Source organism: Anabrus simplex, chromosome 7, assembly GCF_040414725.1.
Source record: "Anabrus simplex isolate iqAnaSimp1 chromosome 7, ASM4041472v1, whole genome shotgun sequence".
In the NCBI taxonomy this organism is placed as follows: domain Eukaryota; kingdom Metazoa; phylum Arthropoda; class Insecta; order Orthoptera; family Tettigoniidae; genus Anabrus; species Anabrus simplex.
Genome location: NC_090271.1, coordinates 228,178,144 through 228,200,816, shown reverse-complemented (window position 1 = coordinate 228,200,816; position 22,673 = coordinate 228,178,144). Strand labels below are relative to the sequence as shown.

At 40.6% G+C, this 22,673-nt stretch overlaps 1 protein-coding gene across 1 annotated transcript in view; it reads left to right on the top strand.

The window, feature by feature from the left end:
• The first annotated feature begins 11,103 nt into the window (after positions 1–11,103).
• LOC136877493 (uncharacterized) overlaps positions 11,104–22,673 on the top strand; it is a 293,695-nt gene continuing 282,125 nt past the window's right edge. The window contains exon 1 of the mRNA XM_067151591.2: positions 11,104–11,680. Within this exon, the coding sequence (XP_067007692.2) occupies positions 11,407–11,680 (274 nt within the window). The 5' untranslated portion in view covers positions 11,104–11,406. The remainder of the gene's footprint in view (positions 11,681–22,673) is intronic.

Here is a 22,673-nt window from a genome sequence, read left to right as displayed (position 1 = left end):
ATCCCACTTAGAGAGATTCTAGGCTTTAGAAAATTGAGAAAGTATGTCGATCCAGGTCAATAAAACCTCGAGAAAACCAGTCGTGTTGTAATCATGAGCAACGTGCTCATGTTAACGTTTGTTGGTTGATGCTGTCGCAGAACACCTACGCGGAGGCATCAAAGTAGTTCGTTATCCAATTCATAGCATAAGCAATCTTACATGCAAAACGTAAAAAATATGCAGGAACCTATTTGTATTCATTGTAATTAATATAAGTAAGTAATTCAAATTGAAGAATACCAGGGACACATGCCCTCATGCTTAACTCGCCATTTTGTACCTGTAACCTCTAAGACACCATTCGTTCGCGAAGCCTCAATGGAAGCTGTACATCAATAGAGATTGTGTGAAGCCTGGTGTGTTGGACGTAATAATAAAACTCGTAGACGTCAGGACATGAATAAAGCTCTGATGAGTGTAATAGCTGAAATGTAGCATGCCTTTGTTCATCACGTGGTGGTTGATCGGTCGGTATGTGCGGTATCACTGTCGACAGTCTCGCCATTAATCAGAATGATACGAGCAGCAGTGAAAAAGAGGAGAGATGGTGGTGGTGGTGATTATTGTTTTAAAAGGAAGTACAACTAGGCAGCCATCCTCTATATAACACTGATCAGAGATAAAAAATGGAAGGGTTCCGACACTTGGAAGAATGAAGGTATTGGCCAAAGGAAGACAAGGGCCACGAAGGGCGTGAAAATGAAGGACTCCCTAGCCCTCGCAAACCTAATAGCGTCGGGGTCGGAAAAGAACAAGTGTTGACCAAGAGAGGTCGGATAGGAGAGATGAGGAGGCTGGCATAAGTAAGTGGAAGCAATGCCAGGACTCAGCTAAGGGCCCCGTGGTTGCCAACCCATGCTCCAAAGTTCAGAGCCCTTGGGGCTTCTTTTAGTCGCCTCTTACGACAGGCAGGGGATACCGTCTGTGTTATTCTACCACCCCCACCCACAGGAGGGAAAGAGACAAGATCAAAGAAAAAGAGAGGAGAGAGAGAGGGGAATCCTACTTGGAAGTTCTCCTCGCAGACAGTGAATATAATTTGCTTCGTAATCCATATCAGCACGGCATTTCTTCTACATGTTGATATCAGTGGCATCCGGAACCAGTCTGGCTGCAATCAGGCGACTTAATGACAGTTCCTACGGTAGACAACCACACATCAACACGTAGAGGCCCTTGCCATGCGTTCTGAAGTAACCCAGTCATTCTCCAATCAACGTGGAGACCGCGGGCAGATACATGATGTATGTTTCCATCATTTTCTGTTCCCTTGATGACGGTAGAAATACTGGAATATACTTTGATGATGTAACATTATGGCACGTGTTGATGATTTCATTCCATCTCAGTTTTAGGCCTATTTACTATCCGTATGCTCACGAAACTGCAAAAGACGTGAACTACTCATTTATAATTTTTGGTGAAATCCAGTATTACGAATTACTTTGTTTGACAAAACACAATAATTGAATTTCAATTAGAGATTCAGTATACTTTAATGTTGCTCGTGATATTTTGTAATTACACAGAGTAGTGACTAGTGAAGAAACCTTTCACGCATCTATGGATCTTTGGAATCGTTCTCCGTTCGGCTTGAACGAGTCTAGAGAGAACTGGAAAAGAATCGTGAACGAATCGTGAGACATCGTTTTAAGAAGAATGGAACTTAGGCAAAGTAATATTCGATGTCATCCATTAACACTGTATATTTTGTGATACGTTTCTTCGTTACTGTATATAAAGCTTTATCACTGGATTAATTGCCAATGTTGCCAGCGCCCAGCAGTGTATATATTATTGTTCATTTGTTTTATTCCAAGAGTAGCGTATCAAACTGGACGCCGTATTGCCATCTGTTGTAAGGGAGGTGAACTATCTCGCACTATCTCGTTCCTTCAAATAAAAAAGGGAGGCACGAGCAATCTAGAAAATGTAAAATAACACTATTTTGAGCTTTCATGAATAAATAACTCCTGCCTTAGTACATAGTATACTATAGTAACTTCCATCCCATTATATGTTTAAACAATTATTTATTAACGTGTAAGTAGTGCCAACATCTGGAAGATGCGTCTCGTTACGGTGCATTCAGTCTTGAAAGACATCATTTTAAGAATAATGGATTTTAGGCAAATTAATATTAGATGTCATCCTTTAATACTGAATATTTGTGATGCATTTCTTCGTAACTGTGTAGGCCTATAAAGCTTTATCGTTAGATTAATTGCCAATGTTGCATATATTAGTTGTTCATTTGTTTTATTTAGAGGGTAGCGCAACGACATGAAAGATATAGACTGCTATCTGCCGACCATCTTTGAATCACTTTGAACTTCTGGCAGCCATGACACTTGTAGGCAAAACGAACGACAAGTGTCATGGCAGAGTGACGGTACTTGTATAGACGTATACGTTAAATTCGTTATTCTTTGTGTTTCATCCAATAAAACCGGCCTTAGTTATGATAAAAATCTTTTTAAAATACATATATTAAATGTACAGTAGAAGTTGTGTAATGACAGTGTTTAACGAATGTGAATAATTCATTGGTTATGTGACAATAGACTGTTGGTTGTAAGATAGCTCCAGATTACTGTAATTAACAATATTTAATGAAATAATGTTGAATGCTCAAAGTAAGTAGGGGGTTACGGTACACAAGCCAACCATCGCCAGTTCACTCGTAAGTGCCGTGAAATGCTATTAGATATGTTCATTAGGGAACAGTTTGCTAGGATATATCAGCTGTTAGCCCATATAAAAATGTAAACTAACAAAACCTCAAACTAATACAATAGGATGAAATATCTGATCATCTTGTAGGTACTTAACGCAAATATACAAAATTAATACACCATAAACCATATTATAAACACAACTTCTGTTAAAAATATCACTTCATAATTGACATAATTCTGTACTCTGTTGTACTACCTATAACCTCTAAGTACAGATGGAAGAGTTTATGCTCATTATAAAAAACCTAACTAAAATAATTGTACAAATATACACCATATTTTACACTGTGGTCTCTATATATATACAAGCAGGCCTATTCAAAAGTAGATTATAAATGCCATCTCCATAATACTTCAGAAACAATTTGCTATGATACCGTGTCGGCTGTAGCCTATATAAAATGTAAACAAACAAACAAACTACTTCTAGTATAGTAGAATGAAATGTTTAATCCTCTTGTAGATTTTGAAAAATATACAAAAGTAATATACCTGAAACAATATTATAAGCACAATTTATGTTGAAAATATCACTTTATAACTGACATAATGATATACTGTTTTGTAAGTGCCTACCTACTGCAGAACTTCCAAGTACAGTTGAGACAGTTCCTGATCATAATAAAAAAACTAAAACTAAAATAATTGTACAAATATACACCATATTTTATACTTTGGTATCTACATACACACACAAATAGGCCTATATAAATGTAAGGGGTTGAACTTAACATCAGATTATTAACGGCTAGTTCAGTTAAGTACAAATCAGATAATTAAAACTAATACAATATCTCAAATGAATCATCATTTCGATTTCCCCCTGTGGTTGGGGGTCGCAGATTTAGAATACATGGTATCCCTGCCTGTTATAAGAGCCCACTAAAGGGGGCGACCAAGGGATGATATTAAACCCATGTGATTACTTGTGATTAGTACCATTATGTGCAGAACACCATGGGTCGACGTTACTTGCGACTAGAACCACCTTGCGAGGTCTACGTTACAAAGAAGCAGTACCATTATCCGAGAAACACTACAGGTCTGGATGTTGTTTCTGATAAGTGTCATCGCGTGCATTCCACCAGTCGGTCCCACTGTGTTCAGCATGGGACTGTGTTACCTATAAGTAGTATCACGTTATAAGGAACAGCATGGGTCTGCGTTGCCCATTATGTGAGGAACACGATGGATTTGTGTTGCCTGTGGGCATTACCATAATGTGATACACCATGGATCTAAATTGCCTATGATTAGTATCACTATGTGAGTAATACCATGGTTCTGCATTGCTTGTGAGTAGAACCCTTATGTGCAAAACACCATAGGTCTGTGTTACCTGTGAGTGGAAACAGTATGTGTGACATACTATGAGTCTACATTACTTGTGATTAGTACCCACCAGTATAATAATATGAAATTTAGTGCCCATGATAGTACCATGAGCCTACGATACCTGTGATTAGTACCACTATAGGAGGAACAACATAGTCCTGCTTTACCATTGATTAGTTTTCTTAGATGTGAAGGGAAGTCAAACTTTGAGGGTACAGCATTATCCTTCAGGTATTTTCTGTCATTAGCATACCTGAAAAACATAAATAGATTTGAATTAATATTGTTTATATGCTGTATTTTACTGATCTTTGATGCCAGTTAGAGCAGTAATGAAAGAAAAATGTCATGGCACTTCAATTCTATCCCTGTTGGAATCTCAGTTTACTGGTTTCTCTGATCATAACTGAAGTGGTCACTGTGGTGGCTCAGTTGCTAAAATGCCTGCTTAGGTTAAAGCTGCTGTCAAACCTAGTTACGAGGTTCAGGATCTTATCAGAGATTTTCCCCTGCCCCTTTTTGATAAATGTCTGGTAAGTAATAGGTAATCTGTTTCACCATTAAGGCATTCACCTCATTATCACTGACTTTAATCCTGTGAAAGACCTAGCAGTTACACCAGGAGCTTAAAGTTAAATTCATTAATTCATAAATGAAGAGTTTAACTTCTAGATTTAATTTCTCTATTTTACATGTTAGGCTCCACATATTGGAGGAGCTAAGCATCTTTCCCCTAATAAGAGTTTATATTGCTGTAGGCTAATAATAATTTTTACCTGAAATCTGAAGGTATAAAGTGATCTGAATATAATCTGCTTGCATTGGTTGGCTCCCAATGGTCTCTCCTTACTGCAATCAACCATTTCTTTAACAAAGGTGTATTGTTCAAAGGAAACCTTGAAGGAAAAAAATGTGTCATGATTAGAATGGCCTATGGGATATGGAATTGTGTTTAGGCCTATACTGAAATAATTCGCAAATACCGGTACCTAATTGTTCATACATACTTGTGAAATGTAACGTTAATCCCTTTCTGATGGCTAATGGTGCAGTTAAATGCTGCGCACGACGTGGGCATCTTGAAAAATAAAAACTCGTATTTTTACAACATACTACTGTTCATCTTCTTCCAACCAAACGGCCGCCAGATTTTGTGGGCTTATTTCATTAAAAGTCTTTTAATTATTAATGTCAACAGTGTCTTCAAAACGTCTGGACTCGCTATTTTTAAATAGGACTTGATTTTTGCAACAAAAATAACCACATCTACTCATGAACTGATAATACGACTGAGGCTAAAGTGACACGCGGCTTGGCCAGTCTCAAAGTGTCAAATTCTCTTGCCTACAACTGTCATGGCGGCCGTAGTTCACTGAGCTTCAGACAGGGGCGCTGTAACGAGTATGTTTAGCAGTCTATATATCTTTAATGTCGTTGGGGTAGCGTGCCAAACTGGACATTGTGTAGCGTGTAGCCATCTGTTGTGGAAAATCTAAACTATTTACGCTATCTCCACCGCCGTCTCGATCCTCCTATACTGCCTGCTCTATGCGAGCCTTTTTGCGACTACGCTGCGACAAAATTTCTCCGCTAGATGGCAAACATAGACGCACAATGGTCTAAACTTATTCTAATGACGACAGCCTACAAAACACTATGCAGTATGGTCATATGTTCACTGAAGCTCGTAAATTACATCAGTAATATTAAATATCGGCAATATTACCTGCACGAAGTCGCAGTTGGTCTCTTCATGCACAATTTAAAGATTTTCCTGGACGAAGGCTTGGAGTGGTACCGTACTTTTTGTGTTCTTGCCAACGCAATATCAAACAATAGAGGTCTTACGAACTTGGTTAGGATAATATCAGTAACATTTTGCTGATGTTCTTTGACCTCACACTGTAATAAAACAAATTCTGAAAGTTTTTTTAAATATTTGTTTTACGTCGCACCGATACAGATGGGTCTTATGGCGATGATAGGATAGTAAAGGCCTAGGAATGGGAAGGAAGCGGCCGTGGCCTTAATTAAGGTACAGCCCAGAATTTCCCTGGTGTGAAACTGGGAAACCACGGAAAACCAACTTCAGAGCTGCCGACCGTTGGGTTCGAACCCACTATCTCCCGGATGCAAGCTCATAGCTGCGCGCTCCTAACCGCACGGCCAACTCGCCCGGTATTCTGAAAGGGAAGACGTCGCAAGTCCTCGTATTACGCTCATACGCTTGAAGGACTTCGACAATAGGGCACATCAGTTTAAACGAACTTCTGGAGATGCTTCACCAGAGCAACAAAACTAGGTTTTGGGTATCGAACTCCTCCTCTGTCCTGAAGTATAATCAGTTCCATTTAGAGGTGTCGAAGTTCTAGGCAGTGAGATGTTGCTGACACAAATGTCACACTCCATACTCTCTTCAACAACACGAACCTAGTACCCGCAAGTTAGGATTTGATTTCCTGTTTCTAGTTTGATTGGAATATTATCGTCTGAATATCTGAGGTTGTCCAAAATGTCTAAACATGAAGACGTTTTGTGATTGTCCGTCACAATTTTTATCACAAGGAATCCACTATCCTCCACGGCTTTAATCACCTTCTGGAAAAAAAATCCGCAGCCTCTTTCCAGTCATTCGACCGGGCCAGGAATGGAATGAATGAAGCCCCCATCTAGCAGGGAGGATAGGAATTGTGCCGGCTGGCGAAGCCTGTCGCACCACTCCGGGGCAATGATTAATGAATGACAGATGAAATGAAATGATATTCGAGAGTGTTTCTGGAGTTAAATATGACAGGGAAAATCGGAGTATTCGGAGAAAAACCTGTCCCGCCTCCGCTTTGTCCAGCATAAATCTCACATGGAGTGACCGGGATTTGAACCACAGAACGCAGCGGTGAGAGGCCGGCGTCTACCGCCTGAGCCGCGGAGGCTCCATCAAATTCTGAAATAAGGTGTAAAGGCACAGATGCGAGAGTAATCTGAGGATATCCAATTACTTCCTTCATTAGGTCCTTGCCTAGATAAAGCCGACAGCCGCTTTTCTCTCAATTCTCTTCTAGACTGTATTTCATGGAGTCGTATATTTTCTGGTTGCGAACAACCTTGCCGAGATTGGCAATATTGTATACAACAGTTGAATATTTCGGGGAAAGAATCTGAAGTTTCAGCTCTACGAAAAATATACCTTGCACGAACGGAAAGAAACAAGTACGAACACCATAAAATCACTTTTGAAATATCTATAAGCATAACATGATTAATTCATTTCACAGTTCTATTCAAAATATATCCTGTACGAACGAAAGTGACCAGACACGTTTACTCTCGTACAAAATAACTCAGGTTTTCACACACATTCATGCACCAATAATATAGTGCTACACCCACACTGACAGCGAAGATTGTGCGTCTACTGCTGCACTCATACGGCGATTTGGAGAACTGTTGGTAGTCGCGCCTTCCTGTGTTAAACTAGTGGCATAGAGCAGGCAGTATAAGAGGATCGAGACGGCGGTGGCTATCTCGTTCGTTCCCGGAAGTCATACAGAGCGAGCGGAAGTCATGAAGAGCGACCGGAAGTCATACAGAGCCGTCTGCCCTAAACCGGAAGAACGAATGAACGAACGAACCTGGAGGCGGAGAGCGGCCTTTGACTTCCTTGGCTCGCTCCAACGTTCCCGCTCCCAAGAGTCGACTCTTTTGAACGACTCTCAGTTAGGAGCGGGAGCGAATGAGCTAGCTCCCTCAAAAGAGCTAGTTCGACCCATCACTAGCGGGAAGAGGCTAGTCTGGGTAGTCTATAGGAAAGAAAGCGGCATCTGTATGTCACGTGATTATCTGAAGCATGGTATTGGCTAGAAATGAACGAGAGTCGATGTGACGAGCTAGCTCTTTCGTGGAGTTGCAGTTGATAAAAGAGTCGGCTCGTACTAGTTCTCAAGGAGCAAGGAGGGAGCTAGCTCATACAGGAGTCGACTCGTAATTGAACGACTAGCTCTCAAGGAGCGAGGAGGGAGCTAGCTCTTACAAGAGTCTACTCTCAGTGAGAGAGTTCATGAACGGCCCATCACTACTCCTTACCATAAAGTTGTACTCATTCAACAGTCTCATGAGAGATCCTCTCTACACGTGTCACCCTGACTTCAAAAACTTTTCGTTTCATAGGGAATTTGTGTAATATGTCCACAGCTCGATCATATTAACAGGTGTTTGATGTTTTTGTCCTCTTCTTACTTCTCTTTTCTACCTTCGGTTGCTATGTTTCCGGTTTCCATTATGAACTCAGTTAAAGTGCAAAGAACGAGCTGAGCTGCGAAATACGACATTCGACAGCATTGAATAGGGCACTATGCAGAACCAGGCGAGCACATTATACATATCAACATGTTAACGTTCATCATCATCATCTTCTTTTGATTGAACCACGTGGGGATGCCAGACGTCTCCTTTTGCCCAGACATGTCGTCTTCTTAGGCCCCTTTCTTTCTTTTATTTTTTTTCGACCAAGTCCTCTAGTCTACAGTCCTCTTTTTTTAAGGCCCTGACGTCAAATTTGTATTTCATCCACGAAAGCGACAGTGTGTTATGAGCCAGATGGTCTTGTATGAGCAGTATAATATCGATAGTTAGGTTAATCCATTGATGAGTTATTTAACAGTTCAAAGATGATCGAATGTTGGTGTTAATATTTCAGAGTATTTATAATAGATGGCAGCATTGAAACAGAAACAAGTTATGTAGCAATAAGAAATTCCACCTACCAAACAGGAATTGCATATGTTCGCTCTGTGAAAAGTGCTGCGAAAAATACCATATTGTGTTATGTTCAAAAAGGACCAAAAGCATAACGCAAATTAGCAAATAATAATTTCAAATTTGCTACTACTACTACGGAACGTTTTCATTCCTCCTCTGAAGGGGGAGGCGGGCCTCTTAGACGGTTACGCCGTCTCTCAGGCCGAGAGAGTTGTTACGGTGAAGGAGATGTGCGGAGAAGGTGAGGGGGTAGGCGGCCGTGGCCTATACTACGAACTGTCCCGGCATTCGCCTTCGTGCAGGAGAATGGAAAACCACGGAAAACCATTCTCAGGACAGCCGACGGGCGAGGCCAGGCGAGAAGTGCAGCACTGTGCCCCAGGCCCGTCTCCCGAATGCAGAGGCATAGAACCACGGTAGAGCCGTGACCACCTCTCCTCTGCTCGGTTGGCCAGTCAGAGTACAGAGCTTATGGGACAACAACCCAGTCTGCATCTACCGACCTTCAAATTTGATGTAATCATATTGTACATGCCCTTTCGGGTGCTTTTCCTATTAATAAATTATGAACTCAGTGCAAAAAAAAAAAATTTTTTTCGTGTGTGAACTGTGAATACCTAGACTGATTTCAAGGGCATCAGTTTTACACCACTCCATTAATATGTGCAAACTTTACTTATCCTCTGCTTTCGAGACTCTACCTTGCGTGTGATTTGTTTTACTATTCGCATAGTGGCTAGACGACAGTAAAAGAGTCCATCATTTGTCCATAAGCATCAAGAAAGAAGAAGAAGAAGAAGACTGCCTCCTCTCCCAGCACTAGCCAGGGGCACTGCCTTCGTGATGTACAGGCCGTACTGTACCTCCGATGACGTTTACACACAAAGAGGCGAACTCTTTCCTCCGTCCGACCCGTGTAATGCAAGGACATGATGCGTCTGTACCTTTTGTAATTATGAAATATTTACAAATGTTTATTAATATTACAGGTGAGATTACGAAAACCTGTAATCGCGTCATAACTCGTAAGTCAGGTCTATGTAATTTTAGGAGAAGTAGGTTTGAAGTGCGATCTACGCGGTCAAAGCTTCAGTGTTTTACTCGTCAATGTACCCAACAAATAATTATTATGCATTAATATAAATATGGAGACAGCAGACGTGCAATAATAAACTTTACTTCCATACCTCTAAATGGCCATAAATACAGTACCTTTCTTGTTTTGTGTTGTTGTTGTTGACACTTCTGACACTATCCTTCGAAGACTTTCTTGAGACCCTTTCTTCCACACAATAATTTGTATCATTTTTTGTTTAGGAATAGCCCATGTTTTCCCAAATGTGAATGCACTGATCAGCCAGATCTATTAGTTACTTCCCACATTCACTGAAACTGACGAGGAATGGTTTTTAATCGCATTAATTTTGGGGAGAAAAGGCAGAGCGTGCTCAACATAATGAACGCAAGAATTAACCATATGTAGGTTCCATTGGTTACTGTCCACTTTTATACTTGTTCTGTACCAACAATAAAACGCTCTGCTGTAAATCTGTGTAACAAGAAAGTCAAGCAGAACAGCTCTGGAAAATAAGTGAAACATACACCTTTATTCTTCGTAACAGGTATTTTTTCGGTTGGGATTTTCCTTTTTCATATTAACCTGCCCCCATACGAAGAAAATGAAAATATTAATGTCTATTCACTTGTACAGTTGTATTTTCGCCGTGGTACGCACAAGTTCTTAGCTTTGTAGTAAATGCAAACTTTCACACACTGTATTTAAATTTGTAGCACATTATATTTCCACAAAAACGTGTTATACGATAACAATTAAATGAATAAATTACACGAGAAGTCTTACGTCCCTTGAATTTACATTACTCACCACGTGAAGATACCATTCCTAACCTAAACTATGAGGTCTCATTATCTTAATAACAGCTGTTTACGTAAATCCTGCTGTGATAAATTTAGAGAAAAAACATGCAATAGACTTAAATATAAATTTTTGTCTCTCAACGGTCACAATTGTCTCAAGAATGCCCCCAGTCTTATGAATTACATTCAAAAGTACGATTTGTAACATTCGCTTAGCTCGCCTCAATTGATCTGCTGATTGGCTTGGCGCGCTTTCTATAGTACGGCCTGTATATCACAAAGGCAGTGCCAGGGGTGTAACAAATGCTGCGCATAGTACGGCTGTCTCATAGAAATAGATGGCTGTGCCAGCGGAGCTATGTATACACTGTAGTAGCCATGCGATTTGTAACCTAATTGAATTGTTTCAACTTGAAAGTATGTGCGATTGTGAATAACAACCGTTTGTGTGACCAGTGACCACCTTAGAAACTTTTTTTTTATGGCTTGACTTGTATTAATGACGTTGGAAATCAAAAGACATACACTTACATAAATTGTCATCCGATCCATATGTCTGTCTACTCAGGAGGCAAGTGAAGTGACAGTAATTGTTAGTCTTGGATTGTGATAACTGTTAGCCTGTCTCTTTAAATCTGAGTTTAGATTGCAACGTAGAATGTCGTCACTGTCGTATTCTACACCGAGATTAGCTGTGAGAGACAGCTTTGATGACGAAGATGTTAGTGATGATGTTGAGGATGAAGTTTTTATCAGAGATGGGAGAAACGGTTTTAAAGCCGATGAAGAACGTGGCGTCAAGCGCCCGCTAATGGCTCCAAGAAGAAAAGTGAAATGTAATCAGTTTCGCAGTGAGACATGCAGAAATACGTCATGCAGGGTGATGTGTTTACCGTGCTGCTATGGTATTATTGCCTTATCTTCACTACTAGGTGAGCTTCAAACAGCATAATTTACCTTATAGAAGTTGATAATCTTGTTTATGTTTGCTCTATAAACATTAACTGTCATTATCTTGCCTTGCAAGAGACTCCGTGGCTCAGGCGGCAGCGTGCCGGCCTCTCACCGCTGGGTGCCGTGGTTCAAATCCTGATCGCTCCATGAGACTGTGCTGGACAGAGGCTGGACAGGGTATTCCAGTTTTCACCATCATGTTTCATCTGTCAGTCGTTAATCATTGCCCCAGAGAAGTGTGACAGGCTTCACCACTAGATAGGGGCATTCCATTCATGACCCGGTCAAATGACTGGAAACAGTCTGTTGATTTCGTTTTCATCAGTGGCGTATGCTGGGATCAAGACATGGGCTACCACTAAACTTAGGTTACCTCTTTTCGATAGTTGTTTCAGTGAATGTCAAGCCTTAAGCGTTTTGAACTGTAGCCAACAGCTAACGGTGTAGCCTGCTGTGTTGTCAAGGCTGTTTCACAAGCTACTGCCCTGGCCTCTGCAAATGTCAATAGTCAACAGTTGATCAGTGGAAATGGTAGCAAGTTAAAGTCCGGCTTTGTGGCTAAATGAATAGAATGCTTGCCTTTGGTCCGATGGCCAGGGTTCAGTTCTCAGAATCAACCTTCTCGTACTGTTTAATTCCCCTGGTTTGAAGACTGGGTGCTTATGACGTCTTTGCCATTCATTTCATCCTCATTAGCTCACCACCAAGCCTATACAGATGCCATGCACCATTATTATTATTATTATTATTATTATTATTATTATTATTATTATTATTATTATTATTATTATTATTATTAACAAAATGTTAAATTTTACAGCATTACCAGCGATTGTACCCATTATTCACTGGTTTAGTAGCTTCCTCAAGAGATCGGTGGTAATGTCCGACTCATGATCACGGGTTCTGTTCCAACCAACAAAAGAGAACACTAGGCTAAACCTGAAAGATTGCATTTCATTTTAGCAGATCTACACAGTGGCGTATACTGAGGGCTACCAAGGCTATCAGTGAAGCCCAAACCTCAATTGAGAATGATGGAAGTCTAAAACACATTATAGTGTAAGTCTCTGACACATTGTTCCATTTACAAAACTTGAAAGTAGTGAGAAAAAACGTTGCACGTATTTCTGAGAGCAAGGCATCGGAGAGTTATATTGCGTCCCAGATTCCCGTCTCTCTCCCCTCAACACACCTCACACTGCTTGCTGCTGTATATCGGATAGCAGCGGGCATCAGGGTGATACGTGTGCTAGGGCTTCGGTCCGTGAGATTGCCACTGCTAACTATCAACCATGCGTTACTCATAAAAAATATAAAAGTTATAAAATATATTAAAGACTGAACCGTATGTACTTCCTCGCCTCATACTTCTGATTTAATTATATAGATAACAGACTGCTGACATTTCACTCCCGTTTACTTCTACATCCTTGCAGGAAGACACTGCATGTCTGCTGTTATAGTAGCATTATAGTTTTCTTTTTATTGGTAGATCTACTAAAATGAAATGCAGTCTTTCAGGTTTAGTGTTCTCTTTTGTTGGTTGGAATCGAACCCGTGATCATGGGTCGGACACCACCACTGATCTCCCGAGGAAGCTAATTAACCAGTGAAGGATGGGTACGACCCCTATAAAATTCAACATTTCTATTTAATAATAATAATATTAATAATAATAATAATAATAATAATAATAATAATAATAATAATAATAATAATAATAATAAGGCATGGCATCTGTATAGGCTTGGTGGGGATCTAATGAGGATAAAATGAATGGTGAAGACGTCATAAATACCCAGTCCTCAAGCCAGGGGAATTGACATTATGTGGGTGTGGATTTTGAAAACTGAACCGGGGCAATCAGACTAAAAGGCAAGCATTTTATCCATTTAACCACAAAGCCGGACTTTAATTTGCTAAACCTTAGGCTACCATCTGCACTGATCAGGGGGTTGAACATTGGCAGTAGCAGAGGCCAGGACAGTAGATTGTGAAGCAGCCTTGACAACACAGCAGGCTTCTCCGCTAGCTATTGGCTGCAGCTCAAAATGCTGAACGCTTGATGGTCACTAAACCAACCATCGAAAAGGGGTAACCTAAATCTATCGTTGCCATAAGACCTATCTGTGTTGGTGCGACGTAAAGCCCCTAGCAAGAAAAAAAAAACAAACACCTAAGTCTAGTGGTAGCCCACGTCTTGATCCCAGCATACGTCACTGGATCTACATATAAAAAGAAAACTACAGTATATTACTCCTATAACAGCACCCTGCAGTGTCTTCCTACAATTATGTAGAAGTAAATGGGAGTGAAATACCAGCACTCTGTTGTCTATGAGTATGAGGTGAGAAAGTATATACGATGAGGAATGCATGGTTGTTTGTTAGCAGTGGCAGTCTGATGGAGTGAAGCCTAGCACACCTCTGCCCCCTTGCCCCTGCACCAATCTGACATTCAACAGCATGCCGCGCAAGGTGCGGCGAGGTGAGAGGGACGCAGTGCTTGGACTGCAATATCAGTCTCCGATGCCTTGCTTTCAGAAATACGTGCAATATTTTTTCTCACTGCTTTCAAGTTTTGTAAGTGGAACAGTGTGTCAGATGCTTACATTATAATGGGCTTTAGATTTCCATCTTTCTCATTTGAGGTTTGGGCTTCACCAATAGCCTTGGCAGTCATCAGTATATGCCAATGGTTTTTATCCTATCTCACAGAGAGTCTCGAACTTAATGATTGGATAGTTATTTTGCAAGACATTCTTGTATATTAATGAGTTATATTCCCAGCTATGGTCGTGTTGCTGTGAAGTTGCTGGGTGGGGGTTTGAAAACCGACTGTCGGCAATCCTGAAAATGGTTTTCTGTTGTTACGCATTTTTTATATGTCAGGATGATTTCAGATCAGATTAGTTTTCAGTGATAATACTATTGGTTTTACGTCCCCATAACTAAATTACTTTTCCAATTTTCGGAGATGCCTAGGTGCTGAGAAATCTCGCAGGAGTTAGTTTACGTGCCGGCAAATTACCGTCACGAGGATGAGGTACATCATCACCTTCAAACACCATCAGATTAAGCATCGAAGGCACTCTATCTTCTGAGCCATTCGGCCAGGCGATTTTGAACTGTGATTTAAATAGATTTAGTATGTGTCTCTGAAAACTGTAAAAGTAGTTAGTGGGACGTTATTATTATTATTAATTTTATTGATTTGTTATGCTGGCTGCTTTGGCGTGAGAAAGAAAAATCTCCAAATCTTATGCCCGTTTTCTGGAATGGTGAGATATCTTTCCGATAGCTATTGCTTTGTTACACCTGTCGACTCAATAAATCTTCGCTGCGTTGCACAGCGGAACAGCAACTAACTTATCGAACTGTCAACTATTGGCTTGTTGATCAAGTTTCATAAATACACACTAGATGCCACCCCTCGTACTGCTTTGCTTTTGTGCATTAGGTGTGTTTCCTAGATTGTCAGGCACATGCGTACAAGTAATGCATCATGTATGAGCTTTCTGTGCAGCTCCTATTATCTCCTCTTTGTCATGCACCAAGAAATGGGTATTCGACTAGTTCTTGCAGACGTGGGCGTCAGTTTCGTTAGGACTGTCAAAAGAATTTGGCATTGTTTGAGGATTTCTAATGAAATATGCACATGAGTGGCACATCACGCACAATCCAGTTTGCATTGAGCCTTATAAGTATACCGTATCTCTTCCCTGTTATTACAAAATATCAATCAATCAATACTGATCTGCATTTAGGGCAGTCGCCCAGGTGGCAGATTCCCTATCTGTTGTTTTCCTAGCCATTTCTTAAATGATTTCAAAGAAATTGGAAATTTATTGAACATCTCCCTTGGTAAGTTATTCTAATCCCTAACTCCCCTTCCTATAAATGAATATTTGCCCCAGTATGAACATTGTTTGATCACAGTATAACGATATATATCGGGTAATTAACATAATTATATAACCTGCTAGTTCCTTGTAATGTAATATCGTTAATTAAAAACAATTCCACGATAACACTGTCAATGCAAGTAAGCCTGCAGTAGACCTACTACCATAAATGTTAAATTATCTCTTATACTCAGTTACAGGTACCAGTGCTCTTATGGACACGAATGCAGTCACAGATACAAATATGATAAGACTCCATAGTACTGAATATTAAAAGGTATCGTAATTAATAATTGATCAACAGGGGACAATGGAAAATTATTTGTCACAGGACGCAAATTATCGCCTGTAACCTCTACCAAACCTATGACAGTATATTTGTTTAGCCTCAATCTGTCTTTGAATTCATTTTCACTATTGTATACTTCATTATAACATTAGGCTGACGATGATATAATCGTGGTCGTTCTAGAATGTTGACCCTTTCTGCAATTTCTTCATCGGAAGAAGATTAGAAAGCCATAGAAAATTTTAACAAACACAATATTAGCTACTGATACTGAAGTACTGCGCACGCGCCCACCAAGTTAAATAGATATCTCCTGCTTAGGGCCCTCTAAGTTAGCAATTGATTTATCGAATCGATAGATGTATCTTACGTTCGTGCAACGCCAAAAGACAAGTTAACCATTCGATACTGCTATAGGTTCAATATGGCAGGTTCCAGAAACCGGGCATTAGATTGACATGTTTTGAAGTTATACTGCTTTTAAGTTGCTTTTTTCTTCTTCTTTTTTCCTTCTTTCTTTCTTTTCTTTTTCTTCCAAAAGTGTGTGCTAAGTGTGTTGTAAAGCTGGATAAACTCTTATTTTTAACTTCCTTTCATGCATGGTAGTTGAGTGGCATAGTTACTGATTTTTTTCCCCAAGACAACCATGTTTCAAACGCAGCCAATGCGTATGGGGTAAAATAATAATATCCCAGTGGTTCAGATCACACATTAATTACCCTATCAACGGTCACATGAAACTACAAGCTTGCATTGTTTTTTACAGTTAGTTGTTGTTCTGTGTCGTCTTTAAGTGATTCCAAAATGCCATACATGTATACATAGGGCATACATACATACATACATACATACATACATACATACATACATACATACATACATACGTACGTGCATTCAGGCTGCAAGCTTCTGTGAATTAAGCAAGTGTCTCTACAGTTCTCTATGTGCAGCTAGCTGTGTGGCCTTGTTTAGTCCCCCACCCCTTATCTTTAAATAGTTAAGAACGGGGTCTAACCATCATCGCCTTGATCTTCCTCTACTTCCCTTACCCTTGAATCCACTATTATCTTAGGTAACTTATCCTCCTCCGTTTACCTCACACGACCCCACCACCGAAGCCAGTTAACATTAATCCCCATATTCTGAGTACCCTCCTGCATTTGTTCCCACCAGTTTGTACCAGTAATCATTCTCACTACTTTCATGTCTGTTATTTCTAATTTGTGAATAGATATCCTGATCCACCCTGCGTTTACTCCCATACAGCGAAGCTGGTCTGAAAACAGACTGATGTGCAGATTTTTTCATCTGAGAACTTGTTTCTTTCTCACAGAATACCATTGATCACAACTGCAAGCTCACTGCATTAGCTGGTTCAATTTCACTTACTTTACTACCATCCTGTAAGAATACAGATCCCAAATACTTCAAATGATTTACCTTTTCCAGTTTTATTCCCAACCCGGTATTCAATCCTCTTAAGTTCAGCACAGTCTGCCATTAAGACCAAGTCGTTGGCATAGACCAAAGTGCTTATTGCATTTCCACCCAACTGAATCCCTCCTATCCATTTTATACCCTTCAATAAGTGATTCATGTTTGCTATGAACAGCAAAGGTGAAATATTACAGTCTTGTCCAACCCCTGTACCTTTTTTTTTTTTTTTTGCTAGTGGTTTAACTTTGCATTAACAGATCAAAGGTTTGTGGTGATGTAAGGATGGGAAAGTGTTGGGATTGGGAAGGTAGGAGTTGTGGCTTTAATTAGGGTACATATTTGCCTGGTGTGAAAGTGGGGAAACCCCTACCCTCCCCTCCGCCTTAGGGACACCAAGGCCTTGATGTCGGTGTGGGAGCTTATGCAATCGTTCATTCTGAAATCTATACCAATTCAGGATTACTGATGCTGGATTGGTCTTGGAGTAGGGCCAGGCTAACAAGGTGTCCTCCGAGTTGCCTGAGAGGTGTCTATGCTCCTTTTTTCTTCATTCCTACCTCTTTCTTTCCTATTCAAACCTCCTTAAATTTTACTTCTCTGTCTGTCCAGCCAGACACTCTGTCTCGGGTAGAATGTTCAGCACACGCGCGTGTGTGTGTGTGGAGGTTTTTTCCTCTCCCAATCACAAGTTTTGGGTCATGGCAAGGTGATACATGGTTGCTGGGAGAGTAGTTGCTAGCGACCCACCTCCAGATACCGGACAATCGCTGGAATGTGCAGCCTTACCATGGCATGTGGGGCTCTGTCGAAGGTTGGCTCTCTATTTCCCTAGCTACTTGTAGGACAAAAAACATAACCCTCGTCTTCTTTTTTTCAGGGTGGCGCCCTTAAAACAGCGTCCTCTAAACTCAAGAAGCATAAGAGATACACTGCAGTAACTATGGATTATGAAAGCAACGAACGTCTACCTTGATTCCTGGTTGCTTCCAGGGTTGATGAAAATAGTTTTCTGGATGAAAGTCCTTTCTTAATCAGCAATTCATCCGAAGAAATTGTTTATGGTGAAGTTGACGAGATGCGTAAGTTTAGTGATGGATCTGTACTGATCAAGATATTGATGGCTGAGCAGTCTAGACGACTACTAAAAGCCAAATCATGTGGGAAGACTTGAAGGAGTTACCTTCCACAGGGATTTGATTAAGGCTTCTGATGATGACATGATCAGAAACCTCGCTCATCGGGGAGTGAATGAAGTGCAGAGGTTAAAGGGATGTGTCGTTGATAAGCTGCTATCATCCTCATATCCCAGACTGCCTGAACGTATAAAGGTTCCAGTGTACCTTCTGACTGGGCCCCTGTACATTCCAACCCCAATGAAGTGCTCCAACTGCTAGAAATTTGGCCGCACCTCATTGCGATGTCAGGGTCCATTGACCTGTAAGATGTGTGGCAAAGGTGAGCATGATGGTGTCGACTGCACACCACCACCTGTGTGCTTCAACTGGGCAAGTGCACATGCTCTAATCTCCAAGGAGTGTCTGACATTCAGCGAGGAGGAGAAGAAGATCCAGGAGTCAAAACTCTGGATAAGCTATCTTATCCGGATGCCTGGAGAAAGGTCAAATTCATGGCGGCTCCAAAAGTTCTCCGTCTCCTTTAATGACAAGGTCACAAAAGTGTGGATCACACCAGAGTGTTTTGTACTTAACACCAATACACAGCAAGCAACGAAAAGTCTCAACTACAGACAAGATGAAGTAACCAACGGAGTACCTAGGAATGGGTAGTCAACAAGTGCATTGTTGCCGACGTTGCCTGGAAAGGGCCCTTCCCCCACCAGGGTGGGGTAAAGATTTCCTCAACTAGGGCTGGGATTTCCACCCCTCCTACCAAAGCCCAGAACAAGCAGGAGGAGAAGGGGAAGCGCCAGAGCTCCCCTAAAAGTTTGGAGAAAAAGCTGTCTCCAACCCAATCGGAGGTCATTGCATCCCCGAAGATACCTGGCAAACCATCTGATAGCTGTACTCCAAACATTGCAGAAATGGTGGGCAAAAGCACAAGGCCCCGACACCCGCTTGTTTGATCCCATTCTGGGTATCCTTGTTCTCCCAGGAATAAGTCCCACTGTTCCCAATCAGACGGCCTCCATCTATGGAGTGTTCAGTTGCCGTATCTGTCCATCTGAGGAGAAAATTAAGGCTGAACCACGCATCATCATGGATGGTGACAACGACAATTATGGCAGAGAATGGCAGATATGTGGAGAAAAGAGAGACAAGCACTTGTCCTCATTTTGTTGCACTACTCATCTACACAATGGCACTATTGCAGTTGACTGCAATAGTTATACATAAACCTCTTAAAAACTATTTAAAACTAGCTGATGTACCCGTGTTTCGCTACGTAATTCTACATTGTATACAGAATTGTAGGCTAGGTAGTGTACACGCTGTGAGCAAGATTGTATTAAATTGCATAGCTCGTAACATTACCCTAGAAACGCAACGGGGATGTCACCAAACGTCTTTTCTCATGTGAAGACTGGGCCGCTTGCCTACCATCAGTCACAGTCAGGTTGGGGAGTTTTCATTATAATGGCCGACACTCACACTCCAGCTGCCTTTTTAAATCCTCAGAAAAACTGAAATGAACGTAGGTCATTACAATGACATCAGTAGGAATGGCGCGATTAAAAGCAATACTTTCAAATGAAATACTCGATTAAATGAAAAACCACACATTTTCTCACTTTTAACGAATGGTACTATGCTGCCAAATCAACAGTCCAACGTTTGAGAGCTGGAATAACCAAGCCACAGACAGCCGTGATCCGTGAACACTCTTCGTGCTTTTTCGGTAAGGAAGTGGGGGTCGAATAGTGGAGAGTCCCGGCTGTTTCCTAGGAATAACCGATGAGTCGGAAAATCTCACTTCACTACACTGGTGGTGGAAAAATCTATCTGGCTTGGAGGAAATATTGCCTCCAAGTCAGAGGAGAAACCTTCTCTTCACTGCTAATTTGGAATAAAATTAATGTAGAATTTAATAAAAGTGAACAGGAGGAAGCTTTTCTTAAGAAACGACTCTCTTCAGGGTTGATTTTATTTAGTGAATTGTTGTGCTATAATTTGTAATAGGCCTAAATTGTAATTCTACACCAGGCCATACTACTACTACTACTACTACCACCACCACCACCACCACCACCACCACCACCACCACCACCACTAACTGAGCCTCTGCCTTAAGTGTGCACACTGTTCATTCAAAACAGTGCGTTTGAGTAGGGATCGAATAGCTGGAATACTATGATGAACCGGTGTGTTACGTACCAGCAGTATCAGAAAATGTATGAACCAGAGGAATGGCATGCTAAAGAACTTCCCAGCTATTTCCCGCCAATATTCAGTCAGGCTGTTATACTTGATGCACAACAGTAATCCCATCAATCGGGGGTGAGTGGCAGCATAAGAGACAAAGACATCACAACAACAATGGTCAGTGTAATGTTATTGTTGCTCAATGTTATGCGCTTTCGATATTGTAGGCCTTCACATTTAGTTTTCTTCCGACTCTGAAATACCACTCTTATCATAGTCGGTACAGTAAAACTGAATAAAACATAAATGATCGGAAATTGTACTCTCTATAACTTTTGTTATGTAGTACTTTTCGATAGGACCAACAACATAGGTATTAAAAAATTAAATTTTACGCACCTTCCCCTAAACTACAATTTCATCCAGGGTGAATAAAATCGTTTATAGCTTAGACTGTAGTGTCTTATTCCCCGATTATATACCGATTTTCATTAAATTCTGTTAACCCATTTTCTCTTGGCTTAGCGTTGATATGGACTTAGCAACAGAAATACAAATTCATAAATACCTGTGTTATCATAGCCGGTATGGTAAAAATGTATGAGACATAAATGATCGGAAATTTAATTGTATATAACTTTAGTTATGTAGTATTTATCGATAGGACCTCTAATAATATAAATATTCCAGAAATGAATTTTAGGCCCTCCCTTAAACTACCATTTCACTCAGCGTGAATAAAATTATTTATAGCCTAGATTGTAGTGGATCATCCCCCAACTTTACATACTGATTTTTATTAAATTCTCTTCAGCCATTTTCTCGTGATGCGTGTACATACATACATACATACATACATACATACATACATACATACATACATACATACATAAATTATGGAAGAGTAAAAAGTGCCTTTCCTTGTTACTGTGGACACGACTGATACAGATATACCATTCTTTTCAAATTCTGAGCGGTGTACAGACAAAACTCTTATTTTATATATATAGATAGTGTGTGTTTGATCCATCTTGTCAATACACTTTTATCAATGAAAACCATTTATTCAAACATGTTTTGGGAGCATAATTACATTCCCTTTATCAGCAATTATTAAAATCCAACTTACTTACAAATATTGTTTGAATAAATGGTTTTCAATGATGAAACTATATTAACAAGGTGGATCAAGCATATACTATTTTAATATTTTTAAAATAGGTTTAGACAAGTCAATACAGGAACAAATACCTATTACAGTTAAGTTCATCAATAGTTATACATGTCGCCTAGCTAAGTTACATCAATTGATATCCGTCAATGTGCCACCATAGTCTGTCTACAGGAATCTCGTCTGAGGCCTATACACAACACGACTATGAGAGGATTTAGTCTCTATTCGAGGACTGAGTAGTTGTGGATGGCTCGGTGACTACGAGTGTCTGTAGCCTAGTCCGTTCCGACATCTTCAGTGAAGATGTATCGCTACTAACTCAGTTGGACGCAGTTGGAGTTTGTGCTTTGTTGCCTGTAATGACAACAGTGTGCAACGTTTACTTTCTACTGGATTACAGTCTCAACTTGCATGAACTCCAAGACTTGGTGTTGCTTAATTACCTCCTCCCTTCCTCTTGCTCGGAGACGTGAATTCCCATAACACCCTCTGGGGTTCTCGATCATCCTGTGCTGAGGGCAGGCTTGTCTATCAATTGAGCAATCAATTTGCTCTTTGTGTGCTCAACACAGGAGAACCTAATCACTTCAGGAGCGCGCATGACACATTCTCCTACCAGGATATCACCTTGCGCTGCCATGCGCTAGTTCCCCTGTTGCGATGGCAAGTACACGATGACCTCTGTGATAGCGACCATTTCCCAATATTTCTCATGCTCTTGAATCAAAGACAGTGTGAAGTATCGTAATCCTGGTTACTTCGACGGCCAAATTGGCTACGGTTTACAGAACGCGCAGTGATTGCCGTAGAACTGCTGGGGTATGTTGACGACCACATTTCTTCC